This window comes from Micrasema longulum, unplaced genomic scaffold, assembly GCF_059751315.1.
Source record: "Micrasema longulum isolate JH-2025_06_02 unplaced genomic scaffold, ASM5975131v1 h1tg000097l, whole genome shotgun sequence".
Lineage (NCBI taxonomy): Eukaryota > Metazoa > Arthropoda > Insecta > Trichoptera > Brachycentridae > Micrasema > Micrasema longulum.
In genome coordinates, this window is record NW_028277303.1 from 2,846,608 (window position 1) to 2,863,276 (window position 16,669).

A 16,669-nucleotide genomic window follows, 5' to 3' on the forward strand; every position below is an offset into this window, starting at 1 on the left:
AAATAAAAGAAAAAAACCAGTAGATGAGTAGATTGACTAAAATGTAATAATGAGAAAGTTCAGTGGTTTTTTTTATTTATTTTTTATTTGTTAATATACTATCACACCATGTCAAAAAATATTTTTAAATTTTATGTATCGTATTATCATCCCTGCGATTTTTTAAAGTTGTATTTTTAAAATTACTCCGCGCGTGACGTCACTAGTTCTCTCTGGGGAGTTGTCCTGATGACTGGATTGGCTTCCCAGAAACCGGAAATCTATCATTGGTTGATTAAGAAGAACTTGTGACGTCATTTAAATTAGTTCGTTTTTATTTATTTTTTTCATACATTTTAAAGAAACTTACTAAACTAGTAACTAATTATCTATAATACTGAATCATATGTTTTAATACAATATTCAAAAGCTCTACGTATTTTCTTACTATTGATTTGATTAAATAGGTACTCCTTCAGCATTCATTTGGTATTACCATTGTTAATTATATCCCTAGGAGGATATTGGAGATATGAACCTCTAATGATCGTTCGCCATAGAAATTATGAAAAGAGGATTTTAAATATTTTTTTGAATAATTTTGGATTTCTAACCACGATTTAGTTCCATTTTTTTAACTAAATATTTTTTTCAAGTATCTGTGGACAGCACAAATATCACTCGCATGACAAAACGTTCTTAGGACGTTTACCATTAAAAATTGCAAACTTTACGATGACAATATCAGATTTGACATATTCACACTGGTAGTAGCAACCCCCGTACAACCTTTTACTTATTTGTTTAAAGAATTACGGAATTCATTTGCAGTGTGCAACTGGGGCCTCTTATTGGATCGGTGAAAGTGGTATGAGATGGGTGGAGGATTCATTGTTTTGTGGAAGGATTCTCCCTTTTAGTCTTTAAACGAGAAAAGAGAGAACTTTCTCGAAACTATTAGCCTTACCTATGTTTATGTTGCAGATCCGGTGGTCGGGTCTGGTTGCGTACTGCGAACCTGTTTGTTTATAAAAATAATTCAACTTGATATTAACAAAAGCATTAAATTTAATACGCAATGCATTTATAATAATAAAATTAAAACTTGCCCATACATATTTATTTATTTATACGCCCTACGGGCTTTTAAATGTATTGGTAATACATTCAAGTGCAGCAGTGTAACATATATATGTATATACATTAGGTTAAAAGTAAGAATAACATAAGAAAAACTAAAAAATGTTAAATGTGCCCACATAGGTATAGGGGTATATATTAAGATATTTAATATACACAAATACACACATATACATACACACCCATATGCATGCACACACACACACACCCTTATACATACATGTGTACACATACAATATGGACGGGCATGACATACCGATATTTAGGGGGAGTATTTTTCAGGTATTTTTATCGACAAATCCACTCCCCTACATTGACCTACCTCACCCCCCTTTAAATGGCCGCCATTTTTATTTTTACGTTACGATTACGATAGTGCATGTACAAAAATTTCAATAACTGAGTACGTAAATATCGCAGAACAATAAATTTGGTGTAATTCGAACGATAACATATTGTTCTAGCGCCTACTAAACAAATTTTATTGATACTAACGGTCAAACATACCTAAAAACATTCAAACACAGAAAAAAGTATGCGAACAATTTTTTTTGTGCTTTTCCGCACATCATTCAAAAACTAGTCAGGTAAGTGGTATTTTTTTATGCTATTTCTACAGCTTGTTATGTTATCTACAAAATGACACTAAAATTGTTATCATAAGTCTTTTACTTTGAGTACTAAATGTTTAGTAGGCGCTAGAACAATATGTTATTGTGCGAATAACACCAAATTTATTGTTCTGCGATATTTACCCACTCAGTTATTGAAATTTTTGTACATGCACTAGCGTAATCGTAACGTAAAAATAAAAATTGTGGCCATTTTAAGGGGGGTGAGGTAGGTCATTGTAGGGGAGTGGATTTGTCGATAAAAATATCTGAAAAATACTCCCCCTAAATATCGGTATGTCATGCCCGTCCATATTGTATATAAATATATACATACATATACATACACATAAATACATGTATTATTATAGAGATACATAAAAAAGAAACATTTAGTAAAATTTAGTAATTAAAATACAATATTAATAATATTAATCTCTAGATATTGTTGTGGCTCTTTATCAAGATTTTCCCACCCCGGTGAACCTAATGATCGTTAGTTCTTAACTCGTATGTAGGTACCGCTCGTTTTTTATTTCCATAATACATTACAATGGACTTCCATCGAGAGTTTTCACTTACAAACCAAATCGTTTTAATATTATATCAGTTCTACCAAAATATTGTCAATCCTGAAAATATGCAATAGTATTTATACAGTAAATCTGTATTAGTGTTCACAAGCTTCCCGTTGAAATTTCTTTTTACATTTCGAAATAAATGGATAACAAAAACAGAAGAGAAGTTTCTAGTTTATATATTTCAGACCATATTGAATTTGGTTTAATGTCGATGTTTTTACAAATAAAATTGTGGAAAGATAATCTTTTGGTACCCATTCTTGAAGGACAAGTAAGATGATTTTACTTTTTGTTAATTTAATTTCTTTTTGTTTTTTGTATATATATATATATGTACGTATATGTTTATTTTATTTTTATTTAATTGTTACATAATTACGTATTTATTACACCAATTTATATTGAATTATTTATACAATATAAAAGTAGTAAAGTAAATATTTTATGTTTTTGCTGGTGAGTCATCTAAACTGTCTAACTAGGGAAAGCTTCCCTGTTCCAAGGCAGTAAATAATGTTTTTTCATCATCATTATCTTTCTGCACCTAATGGTGCATAGGACACTGTATCGGTACACCAATCAGTCAGAAGGTAAGACGATCAGTCCTCCGCTTTGGGTACCAGTCCAGGTACTATAAAATATACTAGTGTAAAAAACCTTTTTAAATAAATATCATTTACTTAAATAAAACGTTTTTATCAATTTTGATAAAAATGACATAACACATATAAAATTATTTACAAATGAGATACTTGTATGAACAATATTATTACTAGAGCACACATAAGAATGTGTTAATGTGTTCACATAAGAATATTTTGATCAGTAATTTTATTTTATTTATTTATTTGAGTCACGCTGAGCACTTTAAATAATATTTTCCAATAGCATAGACATCACCATCATTCCTCTATATGCACATTATGTAAAGTACCCAGGGCACGGCAGCATTGCTACACCGATAGCAGTGTCTCCATCTTTTTTCATGCATGAAGGTAAGATGATCAGTCTTACGCTTCAGGTGTCAGTTCATGGACTAAGAAGTATTCAGTGCTAAATTTATTTAAAAACATGAGTATTTCCTGTCAACCGTGTCCGGAATCGAATCGGACATTTTTTAAGATCTCTAAACTAATTTTTATGTTACAAAAGAGATGGAGAACACTTTTGAGAAATGATTTTTTTTTGCATTGACAGAGCTACATTTACAAGTCGTTTGTTTATTTAACTGATCACCTAAGTTTTTACATTCATATTTATTTCATTCTTTTATACATTTATTTAAACCAGATTTCGAGCCTTGTAAATACTAGTTATTGTCCCGTGGTTGTGTTGCGGACTCGCGGACCAGGGCCCCGATTGCAAACGCTATCTTTATCGGTACATATCGAGATGGTTTAAACAAAAATCGATAAATATAGATTTTCGTAAAAAAATATATACGAAAATGTGTATATTGGTATGAAAATTTCATGTACATTCGTCGGTAGCCTGTAATTGAACATGTTTAGAAAACAAAATTGTGTACATGTTGTATTTTTGAGACAGAAAACTTTATTTTACTTTGTTGATAAAATTGGAGATGAATGTTAAAGATAACGCAGCCCAAGTTGAGGCGATCACAGTACCCACACAAGTATACATATTTAATACAGAGTGCTTCTTTTCTCTCCATATTTTTTTTTCTTAATATTATTCAATATGTAAACGGCTCGAAGGCCATTACAAAAATATTTTAAGCACACAAAAATATTAAAGTGTTTTTTTATTTCATTCAAAAGTATTCATGATTTTTATTTATCTCATAAAATTTTCCAGTATGTAATAAAATGAAATACTATATAGTAACACGTCATATATTATTTGTCTTAATGATAGCTTGTTTTTTTTTTAGGTTGTTAAAGGTAAATTAGTGTTACGGTGTTTTGATATAGAGTGATTCTCTGATCCCTATGTATATTTATACTTATGGCGTGATTTTTTCAAATCAATAGTTATAGTTTTAATAAATATGAATATTTCTTTATTTTAATTTATTTATTTTATCAACATAAACGGCAAATCTGCCTTTTACAAAAAATTATAATAAAAACATATTTAGCTTAAGATTTTTTTTTAAAACATAAATTTCCTTATACCCAAGATTTATAAAAAAAATTAAACCGAAAAATTATACAAGATTTATATTTAAAAAATTAACCTAAAAATTATACAGCATATTCAGTAGAAAGTTTAAACAATTCAAGAATAAATGTAAAAAACAAAATTAAATAATAAAACATTCTGAAAAACGGAGTTTTAGTCCCAACACTTATGTATGGAAGTGAAACATGGAACTGGCAGAGGAAGGATGAAAGCCGAGTGAACGCGGTTGAAATGCAATCTCTTAGACGAATGTGTGGGAAATCAATGTATGACAGGGTTACGAATGATGAAATCAGGCGAGAGTGTAAATCTGAGACAAGTATAATTGATAAGATTAAGAAAGGGTCTCTGAGATGGTTTGGTCACGTAGAACGAATGGACGACGAGAGAATGGTAAAACAAGTAAATATGGCAAAAATGAACGGCAACGTTAGACGAGGACGACCAAGGAAGACGTGGCATGATCAGATAAACCAAAATCTTAAGTTAGGTCATGTCAAAAGCAGACAGAACCGAAGGGCATGTATGACAAGATGTATGAATGTGGAAGAGGCTAGGAGTGTATGCCAGGATAGACGTGTGTGGCGGTCCATTCTCTCTGCCTACCCCTACGGGGAAATGGCGTGATGGTAGTAGTAGTAGTAGTAAAACATTCTACAGTAATACAACAAGAAAATCATAAGTACTGTTTCATACAGCTGGGCAAAGTGAACAAAAAACTGTATATACTCGTATTATGAAATGCATGAATAAATAAATATAATAACCATTTATCATCTTTAAATAAGTTCAAAAGGTTTGTTCTACAGGAACAATACCCTACACTAAATATATCAGAACGGGGGAATAACTATTGCTGAGTTCATGAAGTCTGTTTAGTACGGCATTACAAGTGTCTGTGAATTGTTGCTACAAAACAAAATACACTGTCTGTGAATTGTTGCTACAAAACGGTGGCACCTGTCTAGTCATTCATCATAAATAATCTTAAGTATTTTAGTTGAGCGGGTAGAGTTATTTCTAATTCTTCGTAAGGATTCGGATTATTACCATAGTGTTTGCCTCGTTATTTAAATCTAAAAACTCTAAGTAGGCGGGAAAACCTCAAATTACCATTCGTCCCATGCGTCTAGTAATTAATAATTAAAATAAGTATGTCACAATAAATAAATTGAAACGGCAGGAAAAACTAATAGTTAAAGATAAAGACCTTAACAAAGAGATCATTTGGACTTACAATACCTATTTATTGCGGTTTTTGAGAAAACCCAATGAATATTAATTTGAAGCTTAATACATGGCATGTTAAAATAATTATAAGTAAAGCGTCTGTATATCTACTAAAAATAAGAGTATAATACAAAAACCATTGTTATTCGAGAAATATTTATTCAAACTAATTTATTTACTGCAATATGTTATGTGTTACCATTGCTTTTTAAAAAAATAGTATAAAAATAATGATATGTTTAATCTCCCAGCAGATAGAAAATCATCCTTTAAGCCGATTGGGGGGATTATAATATTATTATAGTGTTATCTTCATGACCAATAAACGCCCGTACTGCTATCACACACACTACTGTATCCTTCTGAAGCCTATAGAGACACACCGATGCTTGGCTATGTGTATGTATTTGTTGGCCTCAACTAGAGTTGAGTCACCTATAACTTCCCATTGCAATACAGATTTTTTTATTTAGATTTTTTACCAAAACTGACTAATTCCTTGTCAGTTTTTTTGGGAATAGTCTACTTTCGAAAATAACCCTACAACTGCCATTAAGAAATACATGCTGACGCATTCTTGATTGAAATCATCCTAAGGTCCCAACCTAATTTATTAATATACTCTGAAATCATTTAAAAAGATTTTAGCAACATTCTATTTAAAAAAAATAATTCTTTATTTTACTTTTAAAAAAAAATTCTCATTCGAAATTATATAACTTCAAATTTCTAAGTAACTATAACAGTGGAAATCACTCTCCAAGCACAAGAGCAAGTCTCATTTTTTGAAAGTTTTTGAATTAATTTATTTTTATTTTTATGAATTAAAAATACAGTGGTGCCTCGCATAACGAACGCCTCGCACAGCGAACGCTGCACACAACGAACTTCCTTTTCGTTCATTTCACGATTCATACAACGAACTTCGCTTCACACAACGAACTTCGCTTCACACAACGAACTTCGCTTCACACAACGAAGTCGCCCACTTCACACGATCACTGCCGATTTATTGCATCCTTCCGCGCAGGCAGTCGTTAGTCACTGAGCAGTACGCTTAACTTACGCACGTGTCGCAGCAATCGTTGAAGAGGATGTAGAGGAGCTTATTGAGGAACACAAAGAAGAGCTGACAACTGAAGAGCTCCAAACACTTCTGGCCCAACAACAGGACAATGCTCAAAGGGAAGCGTCATCTGATAACGAGGAGCAACAATCAAACAATCAACCAATTCCAACTGCTGACATCAAGAACATCCTGGTCAAATGGAAAGTAGTTCAGGAGTTTACCAATGCCCACTATCCGGATTCCGCTGAAGCAAACAGGATCAACGACCTGTACTCCGATACTCTTGTCCGTTATTTCCGGCAGATGTTGAAGAAAAGAGAGAAACAAACGACTTTTGACAGGTTTTTCACTGCACCATCGGCCAAAAAGCGGAAAATGGGTGAAGATGTGCAAGATTCGAATCGGGTTGTGGTCCCGTGGCTAGTGTCTAGGACTCACGGATCAAAGGTCCATGGTTCGAATCCCACTCTACCCCAACTTGATTCCCATTTTCTAATAGTGAGTTATTTACAACTCGTTGAAAATGGCCCTCAAAATTAAATATTTGCGTAAATCATAAGAACAAAAATATTTCTTTTTAAAAAAAAAAAAAAAAAAAAATTTCTTAAAATTAAAAAATGTGTGTTTTTTTCATTATGTTTTTAGATGTATCTAAATAAAAATAATAACAAAAAATTTATCTTTTTTTTATGTCATCTTACCATATTTTATGCTACAGAACGAATTATTTTTTTTAACATGTATTGTTATGGGAAAACGCGTTTTACATAACGAACTTTTCGCATAACGAACTTGCTCCTGGAACGAATTAAGTTCGTTGTGTGAGGCACCACTGTATGAGATTGCCAGGCAGGAAATAAACAAATTTATCCAACTGCAGGCAATCACAGAATAACAAATTGTCAAGATACGATGCATGATTTAACAATGCATTGCCCTATGCACCATCGGGTGCAAATAAGGGTTTTGATGGTGATGATGATGATACCTAAATCCATACTCTATTTGTCAAAAAAATAAGCCTTTTTTTGTTTCAGGAAGCATCTAATTTTGGAACAGAAAACAAGTCGACACCTGCAAGCCATGGAAAGGAAAAGCCATCAACTAAGGACAAAGAAAAGTCGTCGAAAAAAGAAAAAGCTTCCAAACAGAGATCTGCAGGTAAACACTAAAACAAAAAATAAAAAGTAGTTAACAGTGAAAAATTTAGCGATAGCAAAACAAAATAAAAGTATCTCCTCAACGAATCCCAGTTACCTATCTTCATCGGTACATATCGAGACGGTATGAAGTAAAATCGATATTTATGTACGAAAATGTGTGTGAAAATTTGATTTGTGTCCCCATTTAACCCCCCGGGTTGAACAAAGGTAAAAAAAAATTAACAGTAGTTCATAATTTAAAAAAAAAACCGTTTCTTTAATTAAATTTTTTTTTTTGAGGAATTGTTTAAAAATCAGTAGAATTTCAGAAAAACTCAGTAGATTGGTAGATTGCTCCCGAAATCGGTAGTCAGTAATGTTGTGCATTATACACAGTAAACATCTGAAACAGCTGAAACAAAAATATTGTAATTATGACTAGGATACATGAATGTATGAATGTGGAAGACGCTAGGAATTTATGTCAGGATAGATGCGTGTGGCTGTCCGTCTTCTCTGTCTAACCCTTTGGGAAAATGGCATGATTGTAGTAGGAGTAGTATGATTGAAATATAACTTTTATTTTTATATGAATTAACTCAAATCAGTTATCATACTCCAATTAAACCGAGATTTGATGTACCAATATGTTAATAATGTGTTTTCGAGCTTAGAAAGGAAAAAGCCTAGAAAAAAGGAAAGTAAACAAATAATTCTTATGCCTTGTTTTTTATAAGATGTTTTGTGTTTTTTTTTCAGAATTTAAGGATCTTAGGGAACGTGATAAGGAAAGGGCAAGTGGTGGTTCTAGATCTACTGGTGGCTCCCGAAGCAGTTCTCGTGAACGCCGAGGATCTGAAGAAGAGCAGCCATATTACCAACAGACAATACATGGTAATACATCTTTAGGAAATAAAATAAACTGAATTCGTATTGTACATTAATTTTATTATTTTTTTATTTATTAGTTATATGCATGTTTTTAAGGCATAGCATGTATATATGTGTAATTAATCATTTTCTGATGAGCACCTATGATATATATATATATATACATATATGTGTATTATGCTATGTCATGCGATTGGCCGTCACAAAACGGTGGACATTTTTTTAATGTATGGTATGGGTAGATTCCCGAGAAGGTTAATGTAAAATATTTATTAAAAAAAAAAATCGTTATCAATGTTAATAACACTGATAACAATGTTTTTATATCAATGTAATTAAATATTTAAACTCATTATGGCAATAATAAATTGAAGCAAAATAAACGTAAGATTAATTGAAAAAAAATGTACTGCTTATCATGTGCGGTCCGGTCCGTCCATGGATTGGATTGGAACCAATGCTTTCCTAAAAAAATTATTTCTGAACAATCAGTACCTAATTTTTGTATGTAATAAAATCAGAACTAGCTCCCTCGGTATATTCGAAAATCTTAATGTAAAATCCATAAGACAACTTTATGTAAAAGCTCTGTTACTATACGCACACAAACATTATTCCCTACTTTCCATAACTTCTTTCACAAATACAAGTTACTAGATACTCCACCCTGATGCTGCAAAAAAAATTAAAAATTAATACAACCTTCTGTCAAAGAGGATTGGCCTACTACTCGGTTAAAGTGTACAATCTACTTCCGTTATCCATAAGGACAATTAGTAAGTACTCACAATACAGAATTGCTATTAAGAAATGGATAGTGGAGGTGGGTTGCACACGGATCGATGAGTGGATCAAGCCAAATAGGTAAAATGTGTGTACTGTTTATGAATTTATTTGGTCTATTGGTCTATATAAATTGGTTATGTTTTTTATGATTATTTTAGTTAATATTGTTTATTATGTTAATGATAATTAGGTTAGTTAAATTAATTATGTTTTTTTAATTATTATTATGTTAACTTTGTCAAATAATTAATTTGAGGCATGTTTCACATTTTTTTAATGTTTCCCTCGGCACGGTATTATAGTATTCAAGTATGAAATATAACTCTTTTATGCAGAAATTATTGCATAAAATTGGTTTTCAGTTTATTTCAATGCACTTAAATCGAATTACCGTGTTAGTAGTAGGTACATATTTTACTTATGTACCTAGTACCAAGTGACTGTTTCCAAAATCAAAAACCTCACCGCACGTTGGCCGCAAATGTGTCATGGGCCAGACTTATTGCTTTTTAGAACTTCAATATTGAAATAATTTTAAACTGTATATGGATACCATTGCCCCTATAAGTGGATGCGAGTTTGAAAGTCAAATGCCTCCATCTTAACGATTGATGATATGTAAAGATGCAATTTTCTTAGTATCTAAATTAAATGTTATATTTGTTATATTTTGATGTAATACTTTCCAGGTACATCTGGAGTGAGTCGAAGGCCAGCATTATTTGGAGCATTTCGACCAAAAATTAAATCTGAAGGTAGAGAGAAGGAAACTAAGTCTCCCGATGTCAAGAAGCAACTCACCATCATGCAGCAAGTCAAAGCTGCAGTCCAGGTAAAAATGAAATGTTTTATAATATGATTTTAAAACATAGGTATGTTTTACATTAAGAAAAATACATACCTACATACTTTTTTTGTTATAATTTTATTTTATATTTGCATATAAAATGCAGCATGTATCGACTATCTATTACATGAATGTAAGGTGATCAGCCTAATGCTTCAGGTACCAGTGCAGGAACATGAAATGTTGCAGTGTAGAACCACCTTTTTTAACTTTATACATATACTTTAGCTTAGGATGTACTCTCTCTCTTAGATCTCTTAGACGATCTTTTAGACGAATGTTTGGGAAATCAATGTATGACAGGGTTACGAATGATGAAATCAGGCAAGAGTGTAAATCTGAGTTAAGTATAATTAATAAGATTAAGAAAGGGTCTCTGAGACGGTCTGGTCCCGTAGAACGAATGGATGACGAAAGAATGGTAAAACAAGTATATATGGAAGCAAACAAGCGAAAATGAACGGTAATGTGAGACGAGGACGACCAAGAAAGACGTGGCAAACTAAAATCTTAAGTCTGGTCGTGTCAAAAGCAGACAGAACTGAAGGGCATGTATGACAAGATGTATGAATGTGGGAGAAGCTAGGAATGTATGCCAGGATAGACGTGTGTGGGGGTCCATTCTCTCTGCCTACCCCTACGGAGAAATGGCGTGATGGTAGTAGTAGTATTTACTTAGCCTATTTGTATGCACATGAGAAACAGTGTCAGATCGACATCTCAAGAAGGATCCGACCTGTGATGAGATCACGCCGGCAGTGTTAGGGTAGTATAGTGGATGGGCAAGTTTTTACTTCCCTCCAGCCTCCAACCACTCCCTAATATTTTCATACATATTTTTGTATGCGTAACAAACCTTTAAATATGGCTCTCAATCAGTACAACTATAAAGCATATTTTTATAATTTGTTACATGACAGCGAAAATTTTTGTCTTAAGCTTTAGGTATGTCCCAGTCCAGGAAAACCATTAAACATTAAGATGTAAAAACACTCATAATATCATCTTGATAGTCTTTAAATTATGAATTAAATCTGTGACCTTATATTATTAGACCTATTACCACTCATGAGTTATATTTGGTCATCTTAATTTCTCAGCTTTTGACGCAAACATTAGAAGTGCATAGTTTTGATAAGGTATGTTTACAATGTTAGTTAAATGTAAACATTATATAATGTCTAGAATAAACACTGCATTGACCTAAGCCTTGATCTTTGTAGATCTTAGTTCAGCAAAAGATATCTTATTGATAAAGGTTGATATACTCAATAGTTGAACAGTGCATACATATATTTCTCTTGCATTTTGCATTTCTAGAAGATAACTAAAATAGCAGTGTTTTTGTTCATTATATAATACTTTAAGGGTGCACTATGAATGTATCAATAAGTGCCGTGTTATACTCATGTTAAAACTATGGTAAATTTCCTACCTCAATTCAGGTTTATATGTAATAAAAAAATTACATGAAAAAACCTCTAAAAGTAATGAATTTATTTATTTACAATAAAAAAATAAAAATAAAGGTCATATTAACACATTGATTGCTTTACCATCATTCTTAGTATTGGAGAATACATTTGAAAGTTATTTTTGCAATAACTACCATGAAAAATGTTTTGAGGAGATTCTATAGAAAATAAAATCCTAATGTTTTTAAATAAGCAAACTATACTCTTACATTTAAACGATTTTGATGTAATCACATTTCAAGTTTCAAGGCTTGCATTAACAAAAGTTAATTTGTTGTAAAATTTATTTATTTATTAACGGACATTGTCCATTTATACAATTCATAGGGTATTAATATTACAATATAAGAATAGTTTAAAACATTTTAAAAAAAGATAAGAAACATTCACAAACATAAGGGACATCGAGACAAAATCTGGACTATTTATTTAGTTCCCGTTTAAATCGTTGTAAACTTAAACCAATGAAATCCAGATTTTTTGTTGAGTTAACAATATGACAAAGACTGGTAATTGGAGAGGTAAGGCCATAGTTTGTTCTATGCTGATCGATGAACTGTACTTCATTGTTTCTCAACCTACAAGTTGGAATATGGAATTTTACCTGTCCCAATAATGATAGCACATCGATTATACCATTTAGTATTCCGAACATATTGGGTCTATAACTTAAAAACCAGAATTTGACACTAGATGTCAACACTTGTGTATGCGCTGTAGCAAATCATTGACGTATATGTCATTTTAACACCATATTTATAAGCTGTCAAAATCAGTCAACAGTGTTTCATTTGCTTGAGCGCATCATATTTTTTTCAATCATGTAAAATTTTGAAAATTGGCAAAAAAACACTTTTCTTTCACGAGTCACTTTTTTGCAAAGAAAACTGCAGCCGAAAGTAGCTCGTTTGCTTGTGGGATTGTATGGAGAACATGCTCTTGCAAAATCACATTGTTTCGAGTAGTTTCAACGCTTTAAAAGTGGCGATTTTTATATGAAAGACAAAGAGAGGCCTGGACTGCCGAAAAAGATTGAAGTTGAAGACCAGAAAGGAGTTATGTATTACGAGCTTCTAAAATGGGTAAACCATTACTGGAGAGCGGTACCGACAACAACTGATTCATTTAAAGATCAAAAATTGGCTCGATTCATTCTTTGATTCAGAAGATGACACAAGATTTTCTTTAATAAACGCTCAAATTTCCTTAAAAAATCCTGTTTTTAAGTTATAAATCTAATATAAGGTGTAGTTATACAATGAGCATAGAAACAACAAAACTAGAAAAGATAATGAATAACTTTATGTAAACAAACATAAAAATAATGCAAATATACTAGATTAGCCGCTCAGAAGTGCAGCGCTCCGTGCAATTTCCACCTGGGAAACAAGCAGGACACTCACTGATGGCGGCCAGTAACTTCAGCCCAACTTCAAGCCGTGTATTTATCACTGACTGACAAACGCACGTGCAGTTCCTTGTTTTTCCTTGACAAAACTTGTTTTACTGGCCGAAACCAAAACCGAAACTTCGGTCAGTCACTAACATACGGAGATTGATCCTTCGTTTATTTCTGTTTTAGACATTTTAGACCCTTGACAATAATGTAGCTTTTATTACTTGTAAATAATGACAAACAATAGTTCAAAGCATAAAAAACACACAAACATGTTTACTTCGTGTCTCCTCACAAACCGCACTCGAATGGCAGGTCATAAAATACACAATTTGTTTATGGTCCCCCTAATATATTAATACATTTATATTAATTACTTTAGATTATACGGTTTTTAAGGGATGACCCGAACCGAAATCTTTAACAATACCACAAACAATTTAATATGACAACAACATAAACCAACAATTTATATCCTAAAGTTATAAAGAGAACAACTGTACATAGTTATCATTTTTAATGCAATCTAAATGGATTAAAATGTATATTAAAATATAATATAAAACAAATGTGTTGGTATATTTTTACATCTTATTAAGGTAATGGTTCTTAATATTTTTGTAATTTAAAATATTATTTTCATGATGCGAGATCCGATTTACTTACATAACAATAAAATACTGATAGATGCCACTTATTATTAAATTTATAGTTGCCTTTTGACCTCTCTCATTCACTTTTCAGGTAGCCAATCATAATACATTACTACATCATCTCACTCACCCGGAAGATTGCCAAAGTTTGCCACGTTTTAATTCAGAATTATTTTATGTAAGAATATTAAATCGGTTGATATTTAAATAGCACAAAGTGTATAATTTCTAATGTCATTTGTAGATACTCCTCGCAGTTTAATACCTATCACATTTACCAGGTTAATCCTAGATTTACCTCAAACTGTTTTAAATTCTTTGAAATACAAAAATATTGTAATATTTGTTAATAATGTTCAGAGGGCATTTTTATTTAAAAAGTGAAATGATTTTTGATTCTGATAATCTTAATGTTTTCTGGGTCTGTCCCGATCACTTCTTACTGACTGTTCAACATCATTCCAGATGATGGTTAATGTAATGCAATCCGAAATATCAGCAAGAAGTTCTATTGACACACTGCATAGAAAAATGCTACCAATATCTGAAAGGTCGTTTATTGCGTATGCAGTTAATTGGTAGAATTCCATATTAAAATTTGGTAAGGTATCCAAAATAAAACACTGCTATTGGATTCAATGCTACTTTTATTTTTTTTAAATATATACAAGAGTGTTTAATGTGACGCATTTTGTCTTTGACATTATCAAAACTCTCGATAATGTTTTGATAATGTCCTAACAAGATGAAACGTTTCATATTATACACTCTTGTATATATTTAAAAAAATGAAATAGAATTTAATTTGATAATCGTGTTTTATTTTTGATACCTTACTAAATCTGAAAAGTCATTTAAAATTGTTAATATTACTGGAAAGTTTCAAATATGTGTTCCCTACATTTTTTTATAGATTACTTTTAATTATGAATTTTAATGTTCTTTTTGTAGAATATGGGTTCCGGACGATCCGGGACTGCAACTAGAGATGGATCTGCCCACCCGCACGCTGGAAGTGATGTTAAGGTAAATATTTCTAACTTATTACCACAAAGGTGGAGGACATTTTAGAGGAGGGAATGTGGAAGTCCAGGCATTATGATTGATATTGGCTGGTTTAAGTGGCCACTTTACTTTCACCATTTTATCTATGTTTGAACATCCATATTTCTGGATTTTCAAACGTAGATAATTTTTTTGAAGTTAAAAAGTTGAAACCTTTTTGAAGAGAGTGAAAATGCGTGTGACTGAATTATTCACTTGCATATTATAATATTAACAACAATATTACAAAAAAAAAAAAATGAAAATTTAAGTGTTAAATGTAGATTTCTATAAAAATACTACAATCTATTCAATCAATTCCATCAGTTGGTTATATAAACCAGTTTTTAAGGAAATTAATATCATATTATTTATTCGTATATTGAGGCTTTACTGACATTAAAACAAGTTCCGAGATAATCGCATTTAAAGCTTTTTTTTTCTTTCAAGGCATTATTTCTCCCGGAATTTTAGCTTTGAAATAGTTATCTTTCATATAAATAACATAAAATTTGAAATCAACATCTTGCACCTATTAAAATATATTTTAAATATACAAAGACTGTTGACTTAACGCATTCTGTCAGTATAGCCTCGATATGTTATTGCAAAAAATAGGATTTCATCATTATTTAACTATGTTATTTTTAAACTCTTTTTTTTACATTCCTAAAAACTATTATTTGGAATACCCATGTATAGGCTAATAATGCCTCTGGGATTTTTGTTATATGCTTTTTAAAATTTGTAAATAAAATTATAAAGGTGCAAAATTTTTTTTCATATTATTGATACAACATAAAACCATGCTTATAAACCTACACATTAATATAACAACAATATTTTTAATAATCCTTTATTTTTCTAAAAAAAAATTTGAGTACATTTTTTGATAGTTTTTCCTAGTAGTGTGAATGTTCTTAGAATTTGATTAATGTATGCAATGACTATAAAATGTTTTAAATAAATAAAATAACACTGCACTAGCCCATAAAGTGTACTGGATTGATATAGAATTTCTTACATATTATTGATACAACATAAAACCATGCTTATAAACTTACACATTAATTATATAAAATAAAAAAAACATGCATATGTAACATTGTTTATGGTCAGTAAAACATTCTAGGAATTGAAAATCGTACTATGTATTTTACATTATTTATTTTGCTTCTTCCATACTAATTATGTACCTTTATTTATTAAATGGCGTAACTTCTATTTGCTGTCTGTTATGTTTTTATTGTCTTTGGGTGTGTCATACTGTCATAATATTGTACTAAAAAAATGCACTTAAAGGAAATATGCACTTCTTTATCGTCTGATGGAATGTCAGCTATGATACGTTTACATTCCTCCAGCCTTGAGCCAAGTAAGGGGAACGTTTAATGAGAATCCCGTTATTTGGTCATTCCGTCTTGTTGAAATCCGTCCTCTTGTTCACTTACCGTCAACTTCCCAGTTATTTCAAGTCTCCTCATTTTCTTTGCAATATGTCCGAAATAGGATAAAATCATGTTTCTACATGTCAGTCTTGGAGAGTTTTTCACTCATTAATAGTTCCTGAAGGATGCATACATTTGTGCGTCTTTCACTACATCATATTTTAAGCACATCTAGCATATGACTTTCTTTTATATTCATATACGTATGAAAACATGTTATAAATACATATTC

At 31.4% G+C, this 16,669-nt stretch overlaps 1 protein-coding gene across 7 annotated transcripts in view; it reads left to right on the forward strand.

Moving 5' to 3' along the window:
- SNF4Agamma (SNF4/AMP-activated protein kinase gamma subunit) overlaps positions 1 to 16,669 on the forward strand; it is a 246,485-nt gene that overhangs the window by 59,885 nt on the left and 169,931 nt on the right. For 6 of the 7 annotated variants that reach the window (XR_015824235.1, XR_015824234.1, XR_015824239.1 and 3 more), the window contains 4 exons: positions 7,793 to 7,916; positions 8,657 to 8,791; positions 10,264 to 10,406; positions 14,897 to 14,971. Coding sequence is in view for 4 of the 7 variants with exons in the window: in XM_088236761.1 (XP_088092887.1) it covers positions 7,793 to 7,916; positions 8,657 to 8,791; positions 10,264 to 10,406; positions 14,897 to 14,971 (477 nt within the window). In the remaining 3 variants the exon portion in view is untranslated. Of the gene's footprint in view, positions 1 to 2,500; positions 2,583 to 7,792; positions 7,917 to 8,656; positions 8,792 to 10,263; positions 10,407 to 14,896; positions 14,972 to 16,669 lie in introns of those variants that run through there. The other variant, XM_088236766.1, reaches the window with a different exon arrangement.